Source organism: Lathamus discolor, chromosome 5, assembly GCF_037157495.1.
Source record: "Lathamus discolor isolate bLatDis1 chromosome 5, bLatDis1.hap1, whole genome shotgun sequence".
In the NCBI taxonomy this organism is placed as follows: Eukaryota; Metazoa; Chordata; class Aves; order Psittaciformes; family Psittacidae; genus Lathamus; species Lathamus discolor.
The window spans coordinates 31,659,286-31,679,056 of record NC_088888.1 but is presented as its reverse complement, the minus strand read 5'-3'; the positions used below and the strand labels follow the sequence as shown (position 1 = coordinate 31,679,056).

Genomic DNA, 19,771 nt, shown 5'->3' with positions numbered 1-19,771 from the left:
ACAGAAATTAATTAATCCATGCAACAGGTCTCCTGAAAAACCAATGCATGAACATTCATGTTAAGGCAACAAAGCAAAATGCTTTGATATATTATGCATCAGTGCCACATTACCTTTGTGTTATCAAAAGCCAAGAGTAAAGTCCTGCCATTTGTTAGAAATATTTCCACAGCATTGTCTCTTAACTGCCACCAGCGCTTATGAACTTCCTTAATTTCCTCATAGGTCCAAGAAAATGATGCTGGTTCAGTTCCTCCATGAAAACTCTGCAGAATTTGCAATTGAAAAAGTTGTTTTGAACAGTAGGTTTTTACAGAAGAAATCTTTAAAGGGTTGCAGCCTACCCTTAAATGCAGCCAGCATGTAGCCATTTGTAAGGCAAACTTTAATTTTGCTGTGATTCTTTAAAACGTTGCTGTGATTTTCTTCATACATGTTTCCCACACTCCACTCTCCTCAAGAGTGGATATGCATACTCGTCAGCTGCTCCAGTTCCCTAACACTAACACATAATGCCATCTTTTCACTGTCTCTTAAGCTAAAATATTGGACAGCCAACCAGAGCAAGTAAAGCTTTGCCACAAATCCCAATTCTGACAGTTCTATGAAAGACAAAGCAGCAAAACAGCTAGTAACATCTTAAAATAGCAGCCTTCCAGTATCTGAAGGAGGCCTATAGGGATGCTGGGGAGGGACTCTTCGTCAGGGACTGTAGTGACAGGACAAGGGGTAACGGGTTAAAACTTAAACAGGGGAAGTTTAGACTGGATATAAGGAAGAAATACTTTCCTGTTAGGGTGGTGAGACACTGGAATGGGTTGCCCAGGGAGGTTGTGAGTGCTCCATCCGTGGTGGTGTTCAAGGCCAGGTTGGATGAAGCCTTGGGTGGGATGGTTTAGTGTGAGGTGTCCCTGCCCGTGGCAGGGGAGTTGGAACTAGATGATCTTGAGGTCCTTTCCAACCCTAACTATTCTATGATTCTATGAAATCACAGCAGCTGTGTGCTTAATGGATGCATGGAAGAGCTCCCTGAAAACAGTTTTATGCTTTCAGCAATATAACCCATATCTTTATGTTTCTGACATGTCTCTTGGATGTATAAGCTTATACAAAGGCTGACATATTATCAAAAGGATTAGGTCAGGTCCAGTTTCCTCCACAAGATAGTCATCTGTTGTACAGGATAAGGGGAGAACGAGAACATCCTATGATAGAGTACAGCACAGTTCATACACTTGTGAGTTTCTGTACTTCCTAGTGCTCCAGCTTCCAGTAAGAAAAGCTCTCGTGTGCAGATCAAAGCAAGCTCAAGCACTTACACTGATGAACTCAGAGCAACAACCAACATTGTACAGAAGCCTCCCCATACCCCTCCTCATCCCCTCCCAGCCCCAGGCCCACATCTTTGCTTTTTTCTATCACCAAGAATTCCACAGCCAGAGGCAACAGAAGCCTTGTCCAGAGACCTCTAACTATAGTACTAGTCAGTCTGGCTGGCCTTTCCAGAGACCTCTGACTCCAGTACTCTGGCAATCTCAGTGGCAGTAGACAAAAGTTACTCATGGTCATAGTTTTGATATATTAAAAGCTAGAAAATATGCTCTAATAATTACCAAGTTTTCAATTGTGTCTGAAGCATTGTCTTCAACAAAATACATGCCACATTTTCCTGCAGGAAAAAAATAGATGTAAAAAGGTACATGATATTACATTTTGTATAATGCATCTTAGTGTTATGTAAACAGCATCCAAGGGTTAGGAATACTAAGAATAGTAGCTGGGCAAGACAGTACTTGACAGAAACAGAATTTATCATTCAGCATCTTTTAGCAAGTTTTTAAGTCTGCAACTTTAAAACTGAACTACAGTCCAAATAGCATTCATGTAAATAACAGGGAAGAAAGGCAAAACTTATCTATAAAGTAGATGTAATACAGGCAACAGCTCAATTACTTTAAAAAGAGTCAGCTGAGTTTATGTATACAGAAGAATCTTACACAAAAATATTTACAAGGACTGCAAAATCTACTTACCTAGCAGCAGTTCACCAGCAGTCTCTCTAGAAGGTGCTACACTTATACATCTTCGATTAACTCTGAAATATTTCAAAGTGTATTATTGCCCATGGATTTATGTACCTTTCTGCATGTACCCAAGACTAACAGCCTCAAAGGCTACCATTTTAGACTTTTCAACATCATGATTCTAATGGTTCAAATCCCAAAGAAGGGAATAAAATAGAACCTCAACTCTCTAGACTTGCACATTATCGTATTTGTATTTATTTCTTTGTGTGCTTTTGGCTATTATTATAGGCAATATAGATATATTATTTTAGGCCTGTAATAGACGGTAAATCAACACAACTGCAGACTTGAGTAGCACAATGGTAAAAGCAGAGAGGATGAAAATACAATTTGCTTTTGAACACTGATGAAAAGACCTACCAGATCTAGTAGCACTGCCTGTCTTAGATATCTAAGTGACAAATAAGTAAAGAAATCCCATCAGGTTATCCCACAGAAGTCCCATCCCCATATCACACCAAATGGTGTTTGCTTTTAATGATTTCTGAAGTTGTGGAGATAGACTGATTAAAGAATCAGAAAATATACATGTTGGTAACTCTGATCTTTTGCTCACAAGTACGGCAGGAAAGTCTTTTAACTCACTTGACTATTTTTCAATTTTTATTTAGACAAAAAGGTAAGGTGAACTGTTTCACTGGAATAGTAGATGGCAGGAAAGAGAGGTAAGCATTACTCAAACCCTACCTTATATGTTCACTTGCAGCTTTATCCTTTACAGTAGAAGAGTGAGAAGAATGTGTTTTGTCTTCAAATAGATAAGATAATGGAGTTTTTATCATGCCTATAAAAAAAAAAAAACCCACAAATGATAAGGCACTAGCAGTCATTACAACTGAGGTATGCTCCTAGAACATGTTGTAATTACCTTCCTGTTTCTGCCTGTCTGGGAGAAGGTACTTGTTTGGAATAGTCAGGTAGCACCTCTGCAAGCGACGCCTCTCTCTGTTTGGGCCCTCTGTTGGATCCAGTTGCCAAGAAGTTGGGTAATAGACTGGGTCATACCAGAGTGCTCTAAAGAAAAAAAGATAAGAGTGTACATGTTTATGCATTCTGTTTTTCTTTAAAAAGAAAGGCAAAAGTTTTAGAGTAATACACTGGGCAATTTTTTTCTGAAAAAGTATCAAAAGACTAACTTATTCTCATAAGCTATCCCACTGACTGACTACTCATGAGTTACTACTGCAAGACTGCTCTTGAAGTGGCGAATTCTCATCAGAACAGCAATACAATGCATCCAATACCTTATTTTGAAAACTCTGCTGCTGCAAGCATGACATAATACCAGTTCTGCAGTGGTAACAATACCATTGTTTTGATGTTTTGTCAAGACATCTTTTGCTCTGCACAGATTAGTGAGCACAATACCTGGATCCTAATGTGAATAACATGACCCCCAAAATGTTGTTATTCCATCAGTGTAATGCCAGATATCGAATTTTTAAGGCAGTCTTTATTCTAGTAGAGCAAAATATATTTGCCAAAAAAGCTGTCTAAATGGCACAGAAACAGGACTTGGCTATTAACCCTGAAAAATTGAAGAATAAATCAAGTCTTTGAACATATAATGTTAAAATGGGAATTACTTTTGCTAATCATCTACATTTCATGTGTCTCTAAGTAGAATGAGAAGCATGTATCAGGCATAGAGTCTGTCTCCTCTCATTTTTTTCACTGGGATGAGAGAAAAACTTACCGATCATGGGTAAGCTGCTGAACAAGTTCCTCCCAGTGTCTGCTGGCACTTAGCTCTGCCTTATACATCCCCCTGATGTGCTGGATTACTTTCTTCCTTTCCATTCCTTGTGACAGAGACACAGCTTGTGTGATGTCTCCAGCTATTTTAGAAATGTCCTTAGATTTTGTATCCAGACGTTGAAAGAGACTAAGGAAAGAGAGTTGTTTTAAAATGACAAATAAACACTGAAAAGGGAAGGCAAGACACCAAAATGCCTTATAAAATACAGTCAACTTGGCAATAGATACCCATAGTTCATTATGGCAGATGCAAAGCAGCTTAGCCTACATGATTGTCACAATACTCAGGTATAACTTCTGCTTCTTAGCCTTTCAAAAAAGCTATTAGTTGTGGCAAAAGCCAAGCTAAGCCATCAGAAGATCAGCAGATATATATTAGTATGGCTTACTAGTTAATGTATAGTCATTATAATAAACATCTTAAGAACAGTTATTTACCACTGCTCAAATCACTAAGATATTTAACATAGTAAAGTCTTATCTCTCAACTGAGCTGACCTTTACAGCTATTAGTTGCCTACACTGAAACGTGCGTGCATCTCAGATCTTAGTTCTATGGCAAAACTTACAATCTAAATTAATGGAAAAAAAAACCTCTTGATTCACCACAAGCTACCAAATATGCCAAATAGTAGCAGTCTACATAGCTCTTAAAAGTGCTGAAATAATACAATTAATACAATGTTTTTTATTCACAGAATCAGTTAGTTGCAGGGGCACCTGCCTTACATTTGTTGCACAGCCCACAACAGGAGAGGTGAATGGACAGACAACAGCTTTAAAATTATGGGTGAAATGCCAGATGAGCAAAAACTGATCCCTGCAGCCCCTTTAAGGCAGCACTTACTTTTGCCGATTGTTAGCCATTGTCTTCTCCCAAGCAGCTTTGTTCACACTTTCTTCCATCTCATATTTCTTCTGATCCTGAAGTTTTACACATTATTTTGTCCATTTAAAAAAAAAGTAAAGAAGCAGAAGCTAACGGATGTGCCAATTTAAAGAAGAAAGACTAACAAAATTGTTCAACTGATACTTTCACAGTATTTAAAACCATCAAGACATTTCAGTTAACACATTTTTATTACATTATATCTAAATTCTGTATTTTTTTTAAAGGAACCATAAAAACTTTCTTCTCCCAACAACGAGATACACCAGTAGGTAATTACAAACTCTCGCCTTTGTCTGGCTTAAGTAAAATGTTTAATCAAGAAAATTTAGCATGTGCTTGCTGTGCAGCACTGAATATAAGTGATGGAAGTATTCAGAACCCAAAGAGAGTGCCCAAAAGCATAAGCCATGCACGAAACAAACAAAGCCATTATCTGCAGTAAAACTCTGGCCCCATCTTACAGAGAATTCTCTCAAATATGCCCACTTTAAGTATAATTTTTATTCACAAACCTCTTTCAAAGCTTTTATTAGGTCTGGTTTTGGTCGGGGGCTCAGGGGAATGCATTTATAGCCACAACATTTCAACGTGTTCACAAGGTCTCCTACTGCTCTTTGTTCTTCTTTGGTCATTTCATCACTGTGATTGTGCATTAACTCACACAAATAAAGCACTAATTTAGGTCCATGCTAGAAGATGAAAAGAAGTGAAGAGAGGAAAACAGAAGTATGGTTATTCTCATTTCCACAACACAACGCTGAGCAGGTTATAATTTCAGCTTTATTCCCCTTCCTAGTCAGCCTGGGCAGATTTCTTTTAAGTCTTCTGCGACTTTAAAAAAATGCCCATTTTAATGTTTGAAGAACAACTTTTACGAAAGTAGAAAATATGCTGAATTTAATCCTCCACGTGCTAAAATTTCATTCACCACCTTGAGACTTTTCAAATGGCTTATAGGAAATCGAAGTTTCTTTTTCAAGTACTCAGCTCCTGCAGCCTTGTTTATACTTTAGGAAATACGTGCTAGGCACTCCTATTTTTGCCTGGCGGTAATGCTACACCTTATTTGAGTAACCAACTTAGAGCTGACATAATGAGGTTAAGCAGACACAGGGCATAAATGCACTCAACGTGACACTCTCCCAAAGCAGCCACTTCTAGAATGTCAGCTCTTTTCTTACTGGTAAAAGTGTCAACTGAACAACATATATGTGATCAGAAACACATTAAGTGTCATAGGTTCATCCAATAAGCACTTTCCCTCATTAGCATATAGTAAGTCAAACTGTGGCCCATCTTACATTCTTCTTTCACTCTTGCAGTTCCTAAAGATCTCAAACAGCAACATTCTTACCCCATTTCTGATCATGGCTCTAAGAAATGCTTTCTTTAAAATGTAAACTAAGGGTACAATCAAGAGAAGCTTCTTCCTGACAAACCCAAAAAGGCAGGGGAAACTGTTTGTCCATTTAAGAACATAGAATACACAATACCACTTTAAGAATCAATAAAGGCTAAATAAGAAAAGATAGAGTACTACTTTGATTGAGGACTGCCTGCCTCTTCAAATCTAGTGGCAATCAGCTCTTACAAGTTTCAGGAAATCTGCAGTTGGCAAGGCAAGGGTAATTCCTTCATTAATCTGCTTAAGTTCTAGCATCCTTAGTAAAATTCTTCAAGTTAAAACTAGTACAACCTTTTGCTTCTGCCCTACAATGGAGATGTGACATTGATGTGCTACAGAGTCAACAGATCTAGACATTACAGACATAATCATTTAGACCTCTTAGCAGACTTCCAATATCTGAAAGGGGCCCACAAGGACACCAGAGAGGGGCTCTTCAAAGACTGTAGTAAGAGGACAAGGGGTAATGGGTTTAAGCTTAAAGAGGGGAAGTTCAGGTTAGATAAAAGGAAAATGTTTTATTATTGTGAGGGTGGTGAGTCACTGGCACTTCATTATCTAGACAAGCTGTTAGTGCTCCATTCCTGGCAGTGTTCAAGGCCAGGCTGGACAGAGCCTTGGGTGACACAGTCTAGTGCAAGGCATCCCTCCTGAAGGCAGAGGGGGGTGGAACTAGATGATCTTACGGTCCTTTCCAACCCAAACCGTTCTATGATTCTATGATCATCATTCTATCCTGTCTCTTAGAAAACTGTCTACCCTGAGGGTAATACAGGAATCTCAGACGTACACATAAGCATTTTGTATGACATAACTTCGTCATTACAGTAAACACTGCTAAAACACCAGCAAACAACTTTAGCTATGTACAGTTCTAAATAATTGTAAAATTTAAACAAAAGCATCAAATACAGGTTTTACAAACTTTTTCCACACTCTTGAACTTACTTGCAAATTTGGGCTGAGGCAGTCACGCATAATCTCTTGGTGATTTATTTCATGTACCATCTCCAAGGTCTGTTTTCTCTCTTGCAGTGCCCTTGTTGGAGACAAACTGTGTACAAGAAGCCTGCCAAGTTGCGTGCGGAATGTGTCCTTACATGACAAAAGGATTCGCTTCCACTGTTGCTTCGGTGCATTCATTCTGCTGGTGCCCTAAGAGTTTTATTTAACATTAGAGTTAGAATTTGCATTTACTATGTTTTTCACATTACACAACACAGTTAGTGCAATCAAAATGTAAAGACAAAGATTTCTCTACCAAAATAAAGTGTTTAATTTTAGCTTAAAGATCATTATTACAGTTTAAAACCTGTTCTACTAAAAACTGAAGAAGGGTTTATTCATTCTAAGAAAATAAGTACATTTTTTTCAATCTGCCAATATTAAGAAAAAAAGGGATTTTCAGTTAGATGGACTATACAACAATCCAAACAGTGTGAACTGTGATGTAGAGGGTTTAAAAATAAAAGGGTTTTTTTGTTTGCTTATTTTAATAAGTAGTCCTTCTATGTTAATCACTTGCTTCTGAATGAATTACCTCAAAAGATTAGAAACCAGGCATTGGACTGAGGTGCTTGTGCTCACAAAAAGAAAACTGCCATCTTTGGTAAGTACAAGTAAAGCATGATGGAAAGATAAGATAGAATAGTTAGGGTTGGAAAGGACATTAAGATCATCTAGTTCCAACCCCCCTGCCATGGGCAGGGACAAACTCACACTAAACCATGACACCCAAGGCTCTGTCCAACCTGGCCTTGAACTCTGCCAGGGATGGAGCACCCACAACCTCCCTGGGAAACCCATTCCAGTGCCTCACCACCCTCACAGTAAAGAACTTCCTCCTTATATCCAATCTAAACTTCCCCTGTTAAAGTTTTAACCCATTTCCTCTTGTCCTATCACTACAGTCCCTAATAAAGAGTCCCTCCCCAGGATCCTTGTAGGCCCCCTTCAGGTACTGGAAGGCTGCTATGAGGTCTCCACGCAGCCTTCTCCAGGCTGAACAGCCCCAACTTTCTCAGCCTATCTTCTTATGGGAGGTGCTCCAGTCCCCTGATCATCCTTGTGGCCCTCCTCTGGGCTTGTTCCAACAGTTCCATGTCCTTTTTATGTTGAGGACACCAGAACTGCACACAATACTCCAGGTGAGGTCTCACAAGTGCAGAGTAGAGGGCGGGATCACCTCCTTCGACTTAATAAACTTAATTTTCCAGAGCTAGAAAGAAAATTAGGTTGAGCTACTTTTTATAAAGATGGTCTAAGAGAAATAAAGAAACAAAAACAGTAAGTTGTTTTCCAATAAAAGTATTTCAAATTACCCAAGCAAAACCCGATCACCTTGGACAGGTGAAGAGGCTACCACCCATATGCTAGTAAACTCAACCCTTTGGCTACAATTGACACAAAAGGAAAATTCTCCATCTCCACTCTAAAATCTTATAGACACAAATTGTTCAAACTCTCCATCTGTGGATGCACAGCAGATCCTGTTTTATAGGCTCCAAAACTGAAATGTTGAGGTTTAAGAGACAAAGCAAATTTGTGGACCACACAGAAGTCTAGTATGCTTGTTCAAGAAGCACAATTTTGCTAAATGTTAAGGTAAAAATTAGAACAGATGTATTTAGTTTTTCTACAATTGCAGAGTAACTGGGAGGCTAAACAGCCTTTTTAATGCCATAGCTTATTTAAGACAGTAAGAAAAGCATTTATGGACAGAAAGCTTCATGCATTAAAAATTCCCAATAAAGGAACTTTATGAAACATGCTTTATTTAATGTGAACAATATCCAGTTACTTACAATGGCTACTTTGACACCTTCCACCAACATTTTGAACATTTCTTTAAGAAAAGGATTCATTCTGCTAGGCAGCTCATGCTGGCTTTCCTCTTCAGGAACTTCCAGCTGGGATGCTGAAAGTTTGCTTTGATTTATATTTTCTGTGATACCCAGTACATCAAGGCATTCTTCAGTAGATGCTTAAAATTGAACAGGCACATATTGATCAGTACTATCTCAAGCAAGACAAACCTACGATCCTTTAGTTTGCATTAAATCGAATACTGCCTTTACTACTATATTTACCATAGCTACTCCTCCTTTCTTCTGTGAAATTTGAACTAGCCCCTGAAGTCATCAAGTCTTACAAAATGTAGCCAGTTCAGAGAAACATGCAAACTAATACACTTAAAGGGAACAGATGCTCCCTTTCACAGAGTTAAATCTTCAGGTAATAATTCAGGCAGTTAACACATGAATGGACCAACATAGAATTAAAACAACTCATCTAGTTCATTCAGATAAAAACGGTATCCAGATTGTCAGTTACATAAGACTGAGAGAGAAATTGCTGAGAGAATGGTTAAATCCATTAAACTAGCATAAGCAGTACTACTTTCCTCTCAAACATTTCAAGTGGATTCTTGCTTTTGGGGTGTTTTCATACAGCACTACACTAGCTGTCAAAACAGATGAACAGAAAGAAATCCTACCTAAATAAATGAGCCTGTTAACAGCTAGAACAGCCAGCCTTTGTAACCTTTGTACAAACTCCGCCTCAGTGGCTTGAATAGGATTTTCTTGACTCATTCTCCGCTGCATCATCATATTGAATTCCTCACTTGCTAGTGAGCGCATTTTCATCAGCAGAGCATCAGACTGAGCAAGTGGAAACTTTTTGGAACCTTTAAAGAGAGAAACACTAATAGCATCTTACTAAAATACACAAAGGGTTAATCATTCAGCAACAGCTTCCATCCAAAGAGCTCACATCATTTAAGGAAACAAAACATTTGAAATACTTAACTATTGAAGAGAACATACATGTTATCTGGAAGTTTGTCTTTCTTTTAAAAGCTTTTCTGTTTGAAAATAGTTATATAAAATTGAGGAAGTGATACTTTGAAATAAGTTATTCTCAGGATCAGATTTATTCTACAGCTTGCATATTTGTGTAAAGCAGATTCTATCAGTTATTTTTATTTATCTTTTTACTGTATAATTATGATGAAGTATTAAAAATTAATCATACAAGAGAATTACTGCATATCAAAGTAGGTTTATTGGCACAAATGAGTCGTCAGTTGTATTAACAGGTTATAAACAACATTTTGTACCATAGCCATTGCCACTAATTTTGATAGAAGTACTATTTCTAACTTAGAATATTCATTAAAATTTTCTTGAAATTAACTGGTAGGCCTTGACTGAACTTGCTTCTTTCAGAAATAACTATTTTTCAAGTCATCTTTAGTGCCTTACTAGATTTGTTGATATAAAAGTATTTTCACTATACTTACGTAGGCTGATAGAGAGAGGCTTGGAGTAACTGGGACTAACAGCAGTTTTCTTTGTTTGAGGCAGGTTTTTGGTGGGGGTTTTTTATCAAATATATGTCAGGTTTTAAAAGTCTATCTTATACAAAGTCTTACATGCAGCTTCACTTATAGGAGATAGATAAAAAAAATAAATTTCCAGCCAGAAGACTCCAAAACCTTTACATGATTCACAAGCTATCAAATACACAGCAAGTATTACTTCTGCAGCTAGAATTGTACCAGTGTTTTACAAACACAACCACAGCGGAATCTAGGAATCTCACATTCTCAACTATAAATTTGGAGTGCCAGCTATTTACTTCAAAATGTTAACTAATTGGAAGTTGTGCAACAATGCAAACTCCATCATAGCTGTGTTAAGATTATGAGCACTAACTTTATTTTGGTGTTTCCTTACTGTGAAGTTGTCTACTAAAACCACTATGAATTACTTGGTAAAGATGTTTTTATAGTAACTTGTGAATTGAAGGAAATCCCAAAAGAAGGTAATATCTGGCTTTAGACACTGCAGTGAGAGTAAGGTGAAAGATTTCATTTTTCTACCCTACTCCCTCCTCCTAATACAAAACCCCACAAGTTCAAAATGGGTACAGGCTATACTATCTTAAAAATATGTTTATTGCTTTATAAAGCCAATCCACAGAAAAAACCAAAGCAAGTGGACCCATTTTTTGGATCACTGAAATTATAGTTTGAAAGTAATACATACAGGAGAAAGTACAAGGATAGTACACTTCTGGTACTCACCAGCAATCCCTTTACGCTTTTGAAACATGGCACGATGTGGTGCAGATTGTGATGGGACTGAACCAACCTGCTCCTGAGCATCCTGGCTTGCTGTAGTTTTTATTAATTCAATAGCTGCTTGAAGAACTCTTAACTGAAGAACAACTGCTATATCTACAGAAAGAGGCATACAAAGGATACCTGACATTCTTTACTTATCTTCAAGATTTTTTTTTACCAGATGTCTGTAACAAGTAAAAAATACATAAAACATGCCAAGAGCTAAAGCTCTTGATTCCACAGAAGTCACCTCATTATTTCACAGATACCGACAGTCCACAAGTGAGCTCTCATGGAAAAGCTATTGAATCAGCTTATCCTGGTATAAGCTAAACGAAACTGTATAGAATGTTTTCATTTAAGTGCCCTTAATGACTTATTGTTTGTTCAGATCAGCAGTAAACAATTCTTTACCACAAGGCAGACTGAGGAAAACTACTACTTCAAGAACCACTTGGAAATAAAATATCCATCACCAGAAAACTCCCCCTTCTCCTCAGCAGGAACATTAAAAAAAAAAAAAAGTGGGGAAGGGATTTACTTCTCCAGTCCTATGACCCCCAAAATAAACAGATAACTTACTTTGCATCCTTGTATTTTTACTATTTTGAAGATGACCCAGCAGCACAATGAGGTCTTCAATTACACGAAAATACTGAGAACCTGAGGAGCTGCAGGCATGAATTGCAACTGCTACCAGCAGCTGTTGTATATCGCATGCAAGTAACTTGTAGTCATTCAAGGGAATGCTGCAAACAAAGTTGTAGTTACCAGAAACATTACAATTCTAATAGATTGTAATTCATAACAAGACCCGTTACTATTTTACTATTCCTCTTGTTACTTCTGCCAATTGTATCCAATATTGTACTTTATATTAAAATCTTACTCCTGAAGACTGGAACACTAATCAAAAGATGCCTCTTTAACATTAACTTTAGCAGCCTGGATACCTGCAAATCTTTGAGACAGTCCAACTTTAAAGTTGTAACAAAGTTTTATTGGAAAAGCAATGATGCATTATCAGATGTTTAAGTTAAAGAACAGGTCTGAAGTCCTGTATTTCTCAAACCACCTCCTCTCCCCCCACCAAAAAAAAACAAACCACAAAAAAACCCCAAACCAACAGGGTAGTATCTCTGCCAACCAAAATAAATAAATGAACTAAACCCCATCTCTCCTTCCTTCACTGAATAACCTTTCTTAAAGTACAGAATACATGTAATTAATGAAGTAATTTAGTTTTCTCAAATTATCAAATATTAAATCACAGGCAGTACAGGAGAGTTTACCTACAGATACAGTAGAATGCTACCATCTCCTGGCCCTTTATCTTACTGTTCAGGTGAGTTTTAGTAGCAAAAGCATCGGAAGTGCTCACAGTGCGACAGGTTTGCATTTTAAGATGTCACAGTTTATCACTTGAAAGTTTAAGGTATGGAAAGAACATTTTACATTCCTTTGTTTGAACTGAACAGCTAAACATCAGTTTTCACTTACAGGTATAATTAAATCCTAAAGCCTCAAACAGTATTATTTTGTACATTCTCTCTGATCATTTTATGAAGTGCAACAAAAAAAAAAAAGTCATTTCTGCTAGACTTAAGGTTGCGCCTGGACTATTTCATAGCAACAATGATACAATTGTTATAATTGTACATGATACAATGATATAAGTGTATCATTCCTACAGTGATGTCCAATGATACAAAAATGATACAATACTCACTTTGTTTCCAGTCCATTGAGAGCAGCCAGTGTATTACACAACACGTAGAGCAAACCATTATCAAGCAGTAGGTCTGCAACTTTTGAACAGGAATTCATGATTTGTAGCAGGAGACAGAAGCAGTTATGTAGCAGAACATTATCATACAGAGAGTTCTCAATAAGACCCAGAACAGGAATGACACACCATTTTCGAAAGAGTCCAACATTCTTGACATCTTCCAGATCAAATCTATTAACATAAAATGTTAGTGTCATCCTTTAAATAGCAACCTGGTATATGTGACTGGACTACCAGCCTATGAGTATTTTGGCTAAGAAGTAGATGGTAATTTCCTAGACTTCATTGCAGTAACAATGCCTGTCTGCTTGAAGTTATAAAACATGGAGCAAAATAAACACTTCAAAGCACCACAAGGAAACAAAGTATCTTAAAAGTATATCTGAAGCTTCAGCTATCTACCATCTACAATACAAATTTCATTAAAACAGAGGTTTTGGGTGGGTTTTTTTATCAATGTAGAATATAACAAATCATCTTTCCAGTTACAACTGGCACAGACTATCAAGAAAACAGAGCTTGGCATCAATATAACAATATACTGACTGACAGCAGGCTTGATGTCCTATATCCAATTACTTCTAAAGTTTCATTAAGTTTTGCACTGCTGACTAAACTTAGATGCATGTTCTCCCTGTACAAACATTAAGTAATCAGACTAATTCTAAAAAATGGAATTTATTTAGATAGTTGTCTTAGAGGTGATCTCCTTTCCTCTCAGTATGAGGTGGCTCTTTGATTCAAGGAAATGGCATACCTGTGGGATTTTCTTAAAGGAAATAGGGATTTAAACTCAGGGCTAAGGCAAGGAAGCAACTGTGGCATCAAGCTTTTCCCTTAGTCACCTATCAAAATTCAAAAGCAGCAGTAGAGTGACTGCTGCTTAAAACATCTAAGGATATAAATCAGAGTTCCATGTGGGCAAAGAAGAAGAAGAGTTAAACTGATTACAGGACATTTGTGCAAAGGCCTCTTGAGGCCTCAGAAAGGCTGAGGGTTTATAAGTTCCCAGCTGATAGCACCCATCAGAGGAAGTTGCTTACAAACGGCTTAAGGGCCACAGTAGTCATAAGAAGTTTAATACATCAAAATGTTAAAGGTACAAGGCAAAACATTTCTAAACAGTTTTCAAGGAACATTTTTTTGTATGGTTGTTGACTGCTAGGAAGAGAATAGGAATTAGAAATCTATCACATATCCTTGCCTACTGTAAGGCTCCCTGCTTATACTTAATGAGTTACAGGATGCAAAAGCAAAGCATTAACTTACTCTTCATCCAAGCCAACAGAGCGGCCAAAGAGCATTTCCAAAAAGCACTCTACAACTTCCTGAGTCCCCTGGTGAAGGTACAGCTGGTTGGCTAGCAAGGAGAAGCCCCGATTCTTTAAGAACTTCTCCTTCTGCTCCCTCCTTGCTCTGTTGAAATATGCATCCAACAACTAAAAATAAACGCATAATTATGATGTAAGATTTAAACATTTAAAATAACTCCCTTGAAAGTTAAGCTCTTGTCTGTGGCTTGAATAGTTTGAAATAAAAAGAATAAAAATTTCAGATTAAAAACTTCAGTTGCACTATTGCAACTGCAATCTGTAGTGCCCCGTTACAACTGTCAGCTGACTTTATCATTTAAATATCAAGACTTAGGTTTTTAGTTAATTGGGGTGGGGGTGGGGAGATGAAATCACACACAACAGTCAGAATGCACAGACTTTCTATACTTGTTAAATACTGCACTTTGGTGTGTATGCAATTTTTGTTAATAAAGTTACATAATCTTATTCTTCCTCAAATTAAAACCGAAATCCATGTAGTTTTAAATCTACACAATGTTATCATCCAGGAACATTGTCTTTGTCAATACTACAAAAATCTCTGAAACAGTCTGAAGTCTCAAGTCCACTTTCAGGCCACAGATATGCATATAACACACCAGAATAACTGAAAGTCAGCCGTGTTACTAGTCAAAACTTTGTTTGCACCTTAAATTTAACAGAATGCATCATGAATTTAACACTCAAGAGACAGTTGCCAACTTCCTGCATTGTTGCTTCCATTTACATCAGTAAAGCTGTGGTATACTCTGGCTTAGGTCATAGACTATATTTACCTATTGCAAAATTCAAAATTGTGTTGTGGTTTGTTTTGTTTGGTTTTGTTTTGACATGCTTTTAAAAAAAAAATAAATCTGTGGGGGTGGAAATATATCTTAAAACTAGGAAGTAAACCTAGAAAGTTATTGAAAGCAAATTAAAAGGTATTTAAAAAACTTGATATTTCCAACATGTTAACACCACTAGTTTGTAACTTTTTAGCTGAAAGCATTTTGCATAGACCTACTTTAATAACTCCTTGTTGTATGAGAGGAGATGGGTGGTTCACAAGAGCTATGAGATAATCAGGTTGGATAAGTTTGTCCATCACATCTTCTAGCATGATATCTGGTAGGATTAGGAGAACTCCACGCAAGAGGTCATATAACCCACAACAGATAAGCACAAGATAATCTTCTGTACATCTGAAAACAGAGGAATGTATTGCACTACAGCTTATTGTCTACAACAGGAAACATTAAAAAAGCATAATCATTTGCTACTCTTGGGCAGGAGAGGAAAGGGGAAACTTGGCAAGCATTTCTTCAAGGCTCCTATTACCACTCTTCATTAACACTTTTGGCAGATAGCAAAAAGGATAACCTGACCAGAACTATTTGCTTGAGATTTTTTGTGAGGTAGCATAAAGAGTTCCCACTCCTACTGTGGATGCCAAGTTCTTGATCTTTAAAGTTTGCTATATAAAGAAAGATTGCAAAACTTGAAACAATGCAATTCTACAGACTAAAAGCTGAATGAATTGGTTTATGACAGCCATTGAAAACATACTCTTCATTTTCAGGCTCACAAGTTTTGTAGAATAGTAACCAAGACCAAGAATTCTGAAATTAAAGCTCATATACTGAGGTACTACTAATATGCTCTTTTGCTTATCTGCTTACCTATCATCAGGGCTTTCAGATGTTTTTTTGATATTCTCATTAGCTGAAGAAAAAGCAAGGCTCTCCCAGTCTTCAGCAAGTACATTCTTGTCCACAAGGCTTGGCCAGTGAGCAATGGCTGATGATCCTCCATGAACAGAAAATGCTAAGCCCAACCCTGCAAAATTACTCTGAGTCTTCTGAAATGAAGGCAGTCCTTTCAGATTGTCTGGACGACTTAGTGATGGCTCAGCTGCAGCACCACCACCTTCATTACATTTGAGGTCTGCATCTGCTTCTTTACTCTCAAATGCATTTTCAGTTAACTCTTCTTCCTTTGTAGTATCTTCAAATGTTTCAGCAGATGTTAATTCTGAGTCACAAACTGTTTTTGCAGACTCACAACTGCTAAGAAAGAGCTCTTCCTGTACTCTCTTTACGGTTTCAGAGCTTCCTAGAAAACCAGTTCTACCCTGCAGATCAATGTAGTCACACTTGCCAATAGCCTGCAGGTCATCAACACTCCTTCCCATTCTTTCAGTCAGTCTTTTTTGATGAACTTGAGGTGAGGAAGTAGGAGATGCTGGTAAGCTTTTGCAAAGCCTTTTAGGTGTCCGAGAGCTTATTTTCTGCTGTACACTAGCCTTGGAAGTGCTCCCTAGAGAAATAAGGATATCTTGAGTATTTGTTTTACACTAGAAACAAGCTTTTCCCTCAGTGTTGCACTCCACATATATTTAACACAGTGAAGACCCAAGCTAATTTTATGTGGCAAAACTAGTTCAACACCTGGCATAGCTCAAATTTGGCCACTCAAATAGAAATAGTAAACTATTACACAGCAGGTAATAAATCTGAAAAATACATAAAATGACAAACCATTTTTTCATATATACTGGCATTTCTGGATTTACACTATGATCATCCCAACAAACACTCAACAGGAATTTGTACAGAATCATAGAAACATTGAGGGTGGAAGGCACCTCTGGAGATTGTCTAGCTCAACCTTCCTGCCCAAAAGCAGGCTCAGATAGAGCAGGTTGCTCTGTTTCAAGCTCTTGCATCAGAGGTCCAATCTACCAACATGTTTCAGTGGCCACTGAAAAAATTACCAGATTCAACTATGTAATAACTTCACACTATTTCAGCATCTATAGCAGAGGAATTAAGAACTGATTCAAGCAGCTATCTTCATAGACCTCAACTTAATTAATATGCTATATAATAAGACTCTTTCTAGAAAATTCTTATATTTTAATTTATATAACCAAGGTATCCAAGTTGTTCTTTACAAGATAAATTTTCCCATCCTCTATCATGTAGGAACAGTATCCCTGCAGTATAACTAAATGCCAATATTTTAATTATGTACAGAAAAAGTATCAGCTTAATGCCTTTTGCATAGATAGGATAGCTGCTTACAACTCACAATTTCAACTAATTCCTGGTTAAGGCAGTCTTACACATCTCTACCAGGTCTGTTTAACAAACAAAATTGTTCAGCTATCTGGTCCACTTCTCTGAGCTGTCAATACGGCAACTTATCTCAACTTGAGAATGAACAGCACTTTAAGTAGCATGTTCAGCTGCATCCTCCTTACTCTGTTTTTCAGGCATCAAGCTCCAAGGGACAGAGAGAGCTTTGTAAGAAATATCTGTGGAAAAGTAACGCTTTAAAGCACTCTAGTCATCTGCCAAATGACTGAGTCTTAAAGTCTTGGTTTTTCCAGCACTGTTTTACCTCCCAGTGGTAAAGCTGTAAATCCAGTTGGAGTTGTAATCATAAATGCAGAGCTGTCCACTGACTTCCCACCACTGCTGGAATTTCTCAGGTACCTAAGTGATTCAACTTTCTCCTGAAAAATTTTGCCATCTAGAAAGAAAAAGATAAGGGGGAAAGTTATGCAAGAGCTTTTTGAGTTTTCATTCTTCATATACATTGAGACTCACAGTAATCAGGTTACATTTCAAGCTTATCACTGGAGGCTAATGAGAAGTGCTCAACTCAAACATCAGGAAAAGCATTTGAGAAAAAACTTTTGGTTTAGTGATATATCTTTAAAGTTTACTTCAGAACACTGACAATACGATGTTCTAAAGCAATTGCATTTAAAGATAGTCCCTGCAGTCATACAAGCAGTAATAAATGACTTTCACCATGTTGAAAACAGGTGACTGTTGTCAAACAGATTCATCTACTAAGGCTCAAAGCATCACAAAGTACATTCTACTCTTGCTCCAAATTTTACATCTCTTCATATTAGAGGACAGATACAGATAAAACAACTGTACTGCCTTTGAAACTGATTACTGAAACTGGAGTTTCACAGGCATCTGCAAAAGAAGAACACATTTCAAACTTGGATGATGCTTTCCACATTTACATAAATCATGGTAAAAAGTTGTACAATGCTACATGAATTATACATCTACCAGGTACTCATTTTTCAAAATAACAATGAATTTTTAAAGCTCCTAGCACTCATTTTACCAAAGTGACCATCTAGGACAGATGTATTTAAGACAGCTGTTGTGCTAGATCTAGACCCCTCTAAGCACATAGGTATTTTCACTAACTTGCATGCAATGTGCTGATGGTGCCTGTCAATGATACCTTGCAGTGCAACGGATCATTTGTTAAAAATGCTTCTCAGGCCTATTCTTATAGGAATTTAGTAACAGAAAACCAAGTAGAAATGGAAAAAGGTCCATGTACACGTGTTTCTGGGTAATCTTCAGCCACAGGTAAGTTAAATGTTTTACTCTAAGATCTGACCACAGGCAAATGGGTTCATACAGGGAGCTAATGTTACACATTCCATTTAGCAGCATCAATCTCTAAAGAAAGTTAAAGACATCACCACCAGAGAGATTATGGCTATAGACAGAAGAAAGCACCTCAAGTAAGCCAAGCAAAGTCTATGTCTCTCAATACTGTGAACTACTGTTACTTTACTAAGTCCAAAGAGTTTAATAATTTTTACATATAGTTATTACAATATAGCAATCAAATAATATATTCATAGAATAGTAATTTATAAGAGTGAAAGACTGAGCTATTAATTTATGACTAGATTTTAATCTTATTTTTTTCTAGGTAAATGTGAAATCTACCTATGTGCAGGGAAAAGTAGAAGTTGGTAGGATTGTGACAAACATATGTATTAGTGGGAGGGTGAACTGCTAAGAGGAAATTGAAAATCAGTGTCAGCAGTTCCAGGTCTGGGGGAGATCCAAGGACTTCTTCAATTATTTTCACAAATGACCTGCAAACCTCCCGAGGCAGGGATGTGAAGTGCCCTTCTTTATGCTCCTAGAAAGGAAGAGCAGTACAACTGTCAGTTACTTGTATTTTTCATTTGACATAAACAGTCTTTTGTCTTTGATTTTAAATTGTCACGCTATAAAACAGACAAGTTGAAAAAAGCTGAAGCTGAAGTAATAAAGCCTGCACTCTTTAGAGAGGAGCTATTGTACCTTCTCAGTGTTACTCAAGTCCAGCATGCAAAACTCAGGCACAAATCAAAAGTCTGCAGATGTTATAGAAGTTTATTTTCAGAACATGAAAATATTCTACAAATTACACTACTCTGACTTGAAACACTGGAGGCTTAGGACACAAATCGCCATTGAAAGTGTCATTTACTGTCATTCACTACATTACATATTTGTAGAGAAACTAAAATAGTTGCTGATACTAGCATGTCAAATATTAAGAACTTTCTGAACAGTGCC

At 37.3% G+C, this 19,771-nt stretch overlaps 1 protein-coding gene across 4 annotated transcripts in view; it reads right to left on the bottom strand.

Annotated features, from left to right (window-relative positions):
• LYST (lysosomal trafficking regulator) overlaps positions 1–19,771 on the bottom strand; it is an 87,141-nt gene that overhangs the window by 16,958 nt on the left and 50,412 nt on the right. For all 4 annotated transcript variants that reach the window (XR_010613010.1, XM_065680228.1, XM_065680230.1 and 1 more), the window contains 19 exons: positions 19,151–19,349; positions 17,778–17,909; positions 16,055–16,691; positions 15,400–15,577; positions 14,329–14,498; positions 13,000–13,230; positions 11,853–12,019; positions 11,232–11,384; positions 9,639–9,830; positions 8,947–9,125; positions 7,091–7,297; positions 5,250–5,426; positions 4,693–4,769; positions 3,784–3,972; positions 2,956–3,101; positions 2,775–2,871; positions 2,034–2,095; positions 1,614–1,669; positions 114–266 (listed from right to left, as the gene is read on the bottom strand). Coding sequence is in view for 3 of the 4 variants with exons in the window: in XM_065680228.1 (XP_065536300.1) it covers positions 114–266; positions 1,614–1,669; positions 2,034–2,095; positions 2,775–2,871; positions 2,956–3,101; positions 3,784–3,972; positions 4,693–4,769; positions 5,250–5,426; positions 7,091–7,297; positions 8,947–9,125; positions 9,639–9,830; positions 11,232–11,384; positions 11,853–12,019; positions 13,000–13,230; positions 14,329–14,498; positions 15,400–15,577; positions 16,055–16,691; positions 17,778–17,909; positions 19,151–19,349 (3,402 nt within the window). In the remaining variant the exon portion in view is untranslated. The remainder of the gene's footprint in view (positions 1–113; positions 267–1,613; positions 1,670–2,033; positions 2,096–2,774; positions 2,872–2,955; positions 3,102–3,783; positions 3,973–4,692; positions 4,770–5,249; positions 5,427–7,090; positions 7,298–8,946; positions 9,126–9,638; positions 9,831–11,231; positions 11,385–11,852; positions 12,020–12,999; positions 13,231–14,328; positions 14,499–15,399; positions 15,578–16,054; positions 16,692–17,777; positions 17,910–19,150; positions 19,350–19,771) is intronic.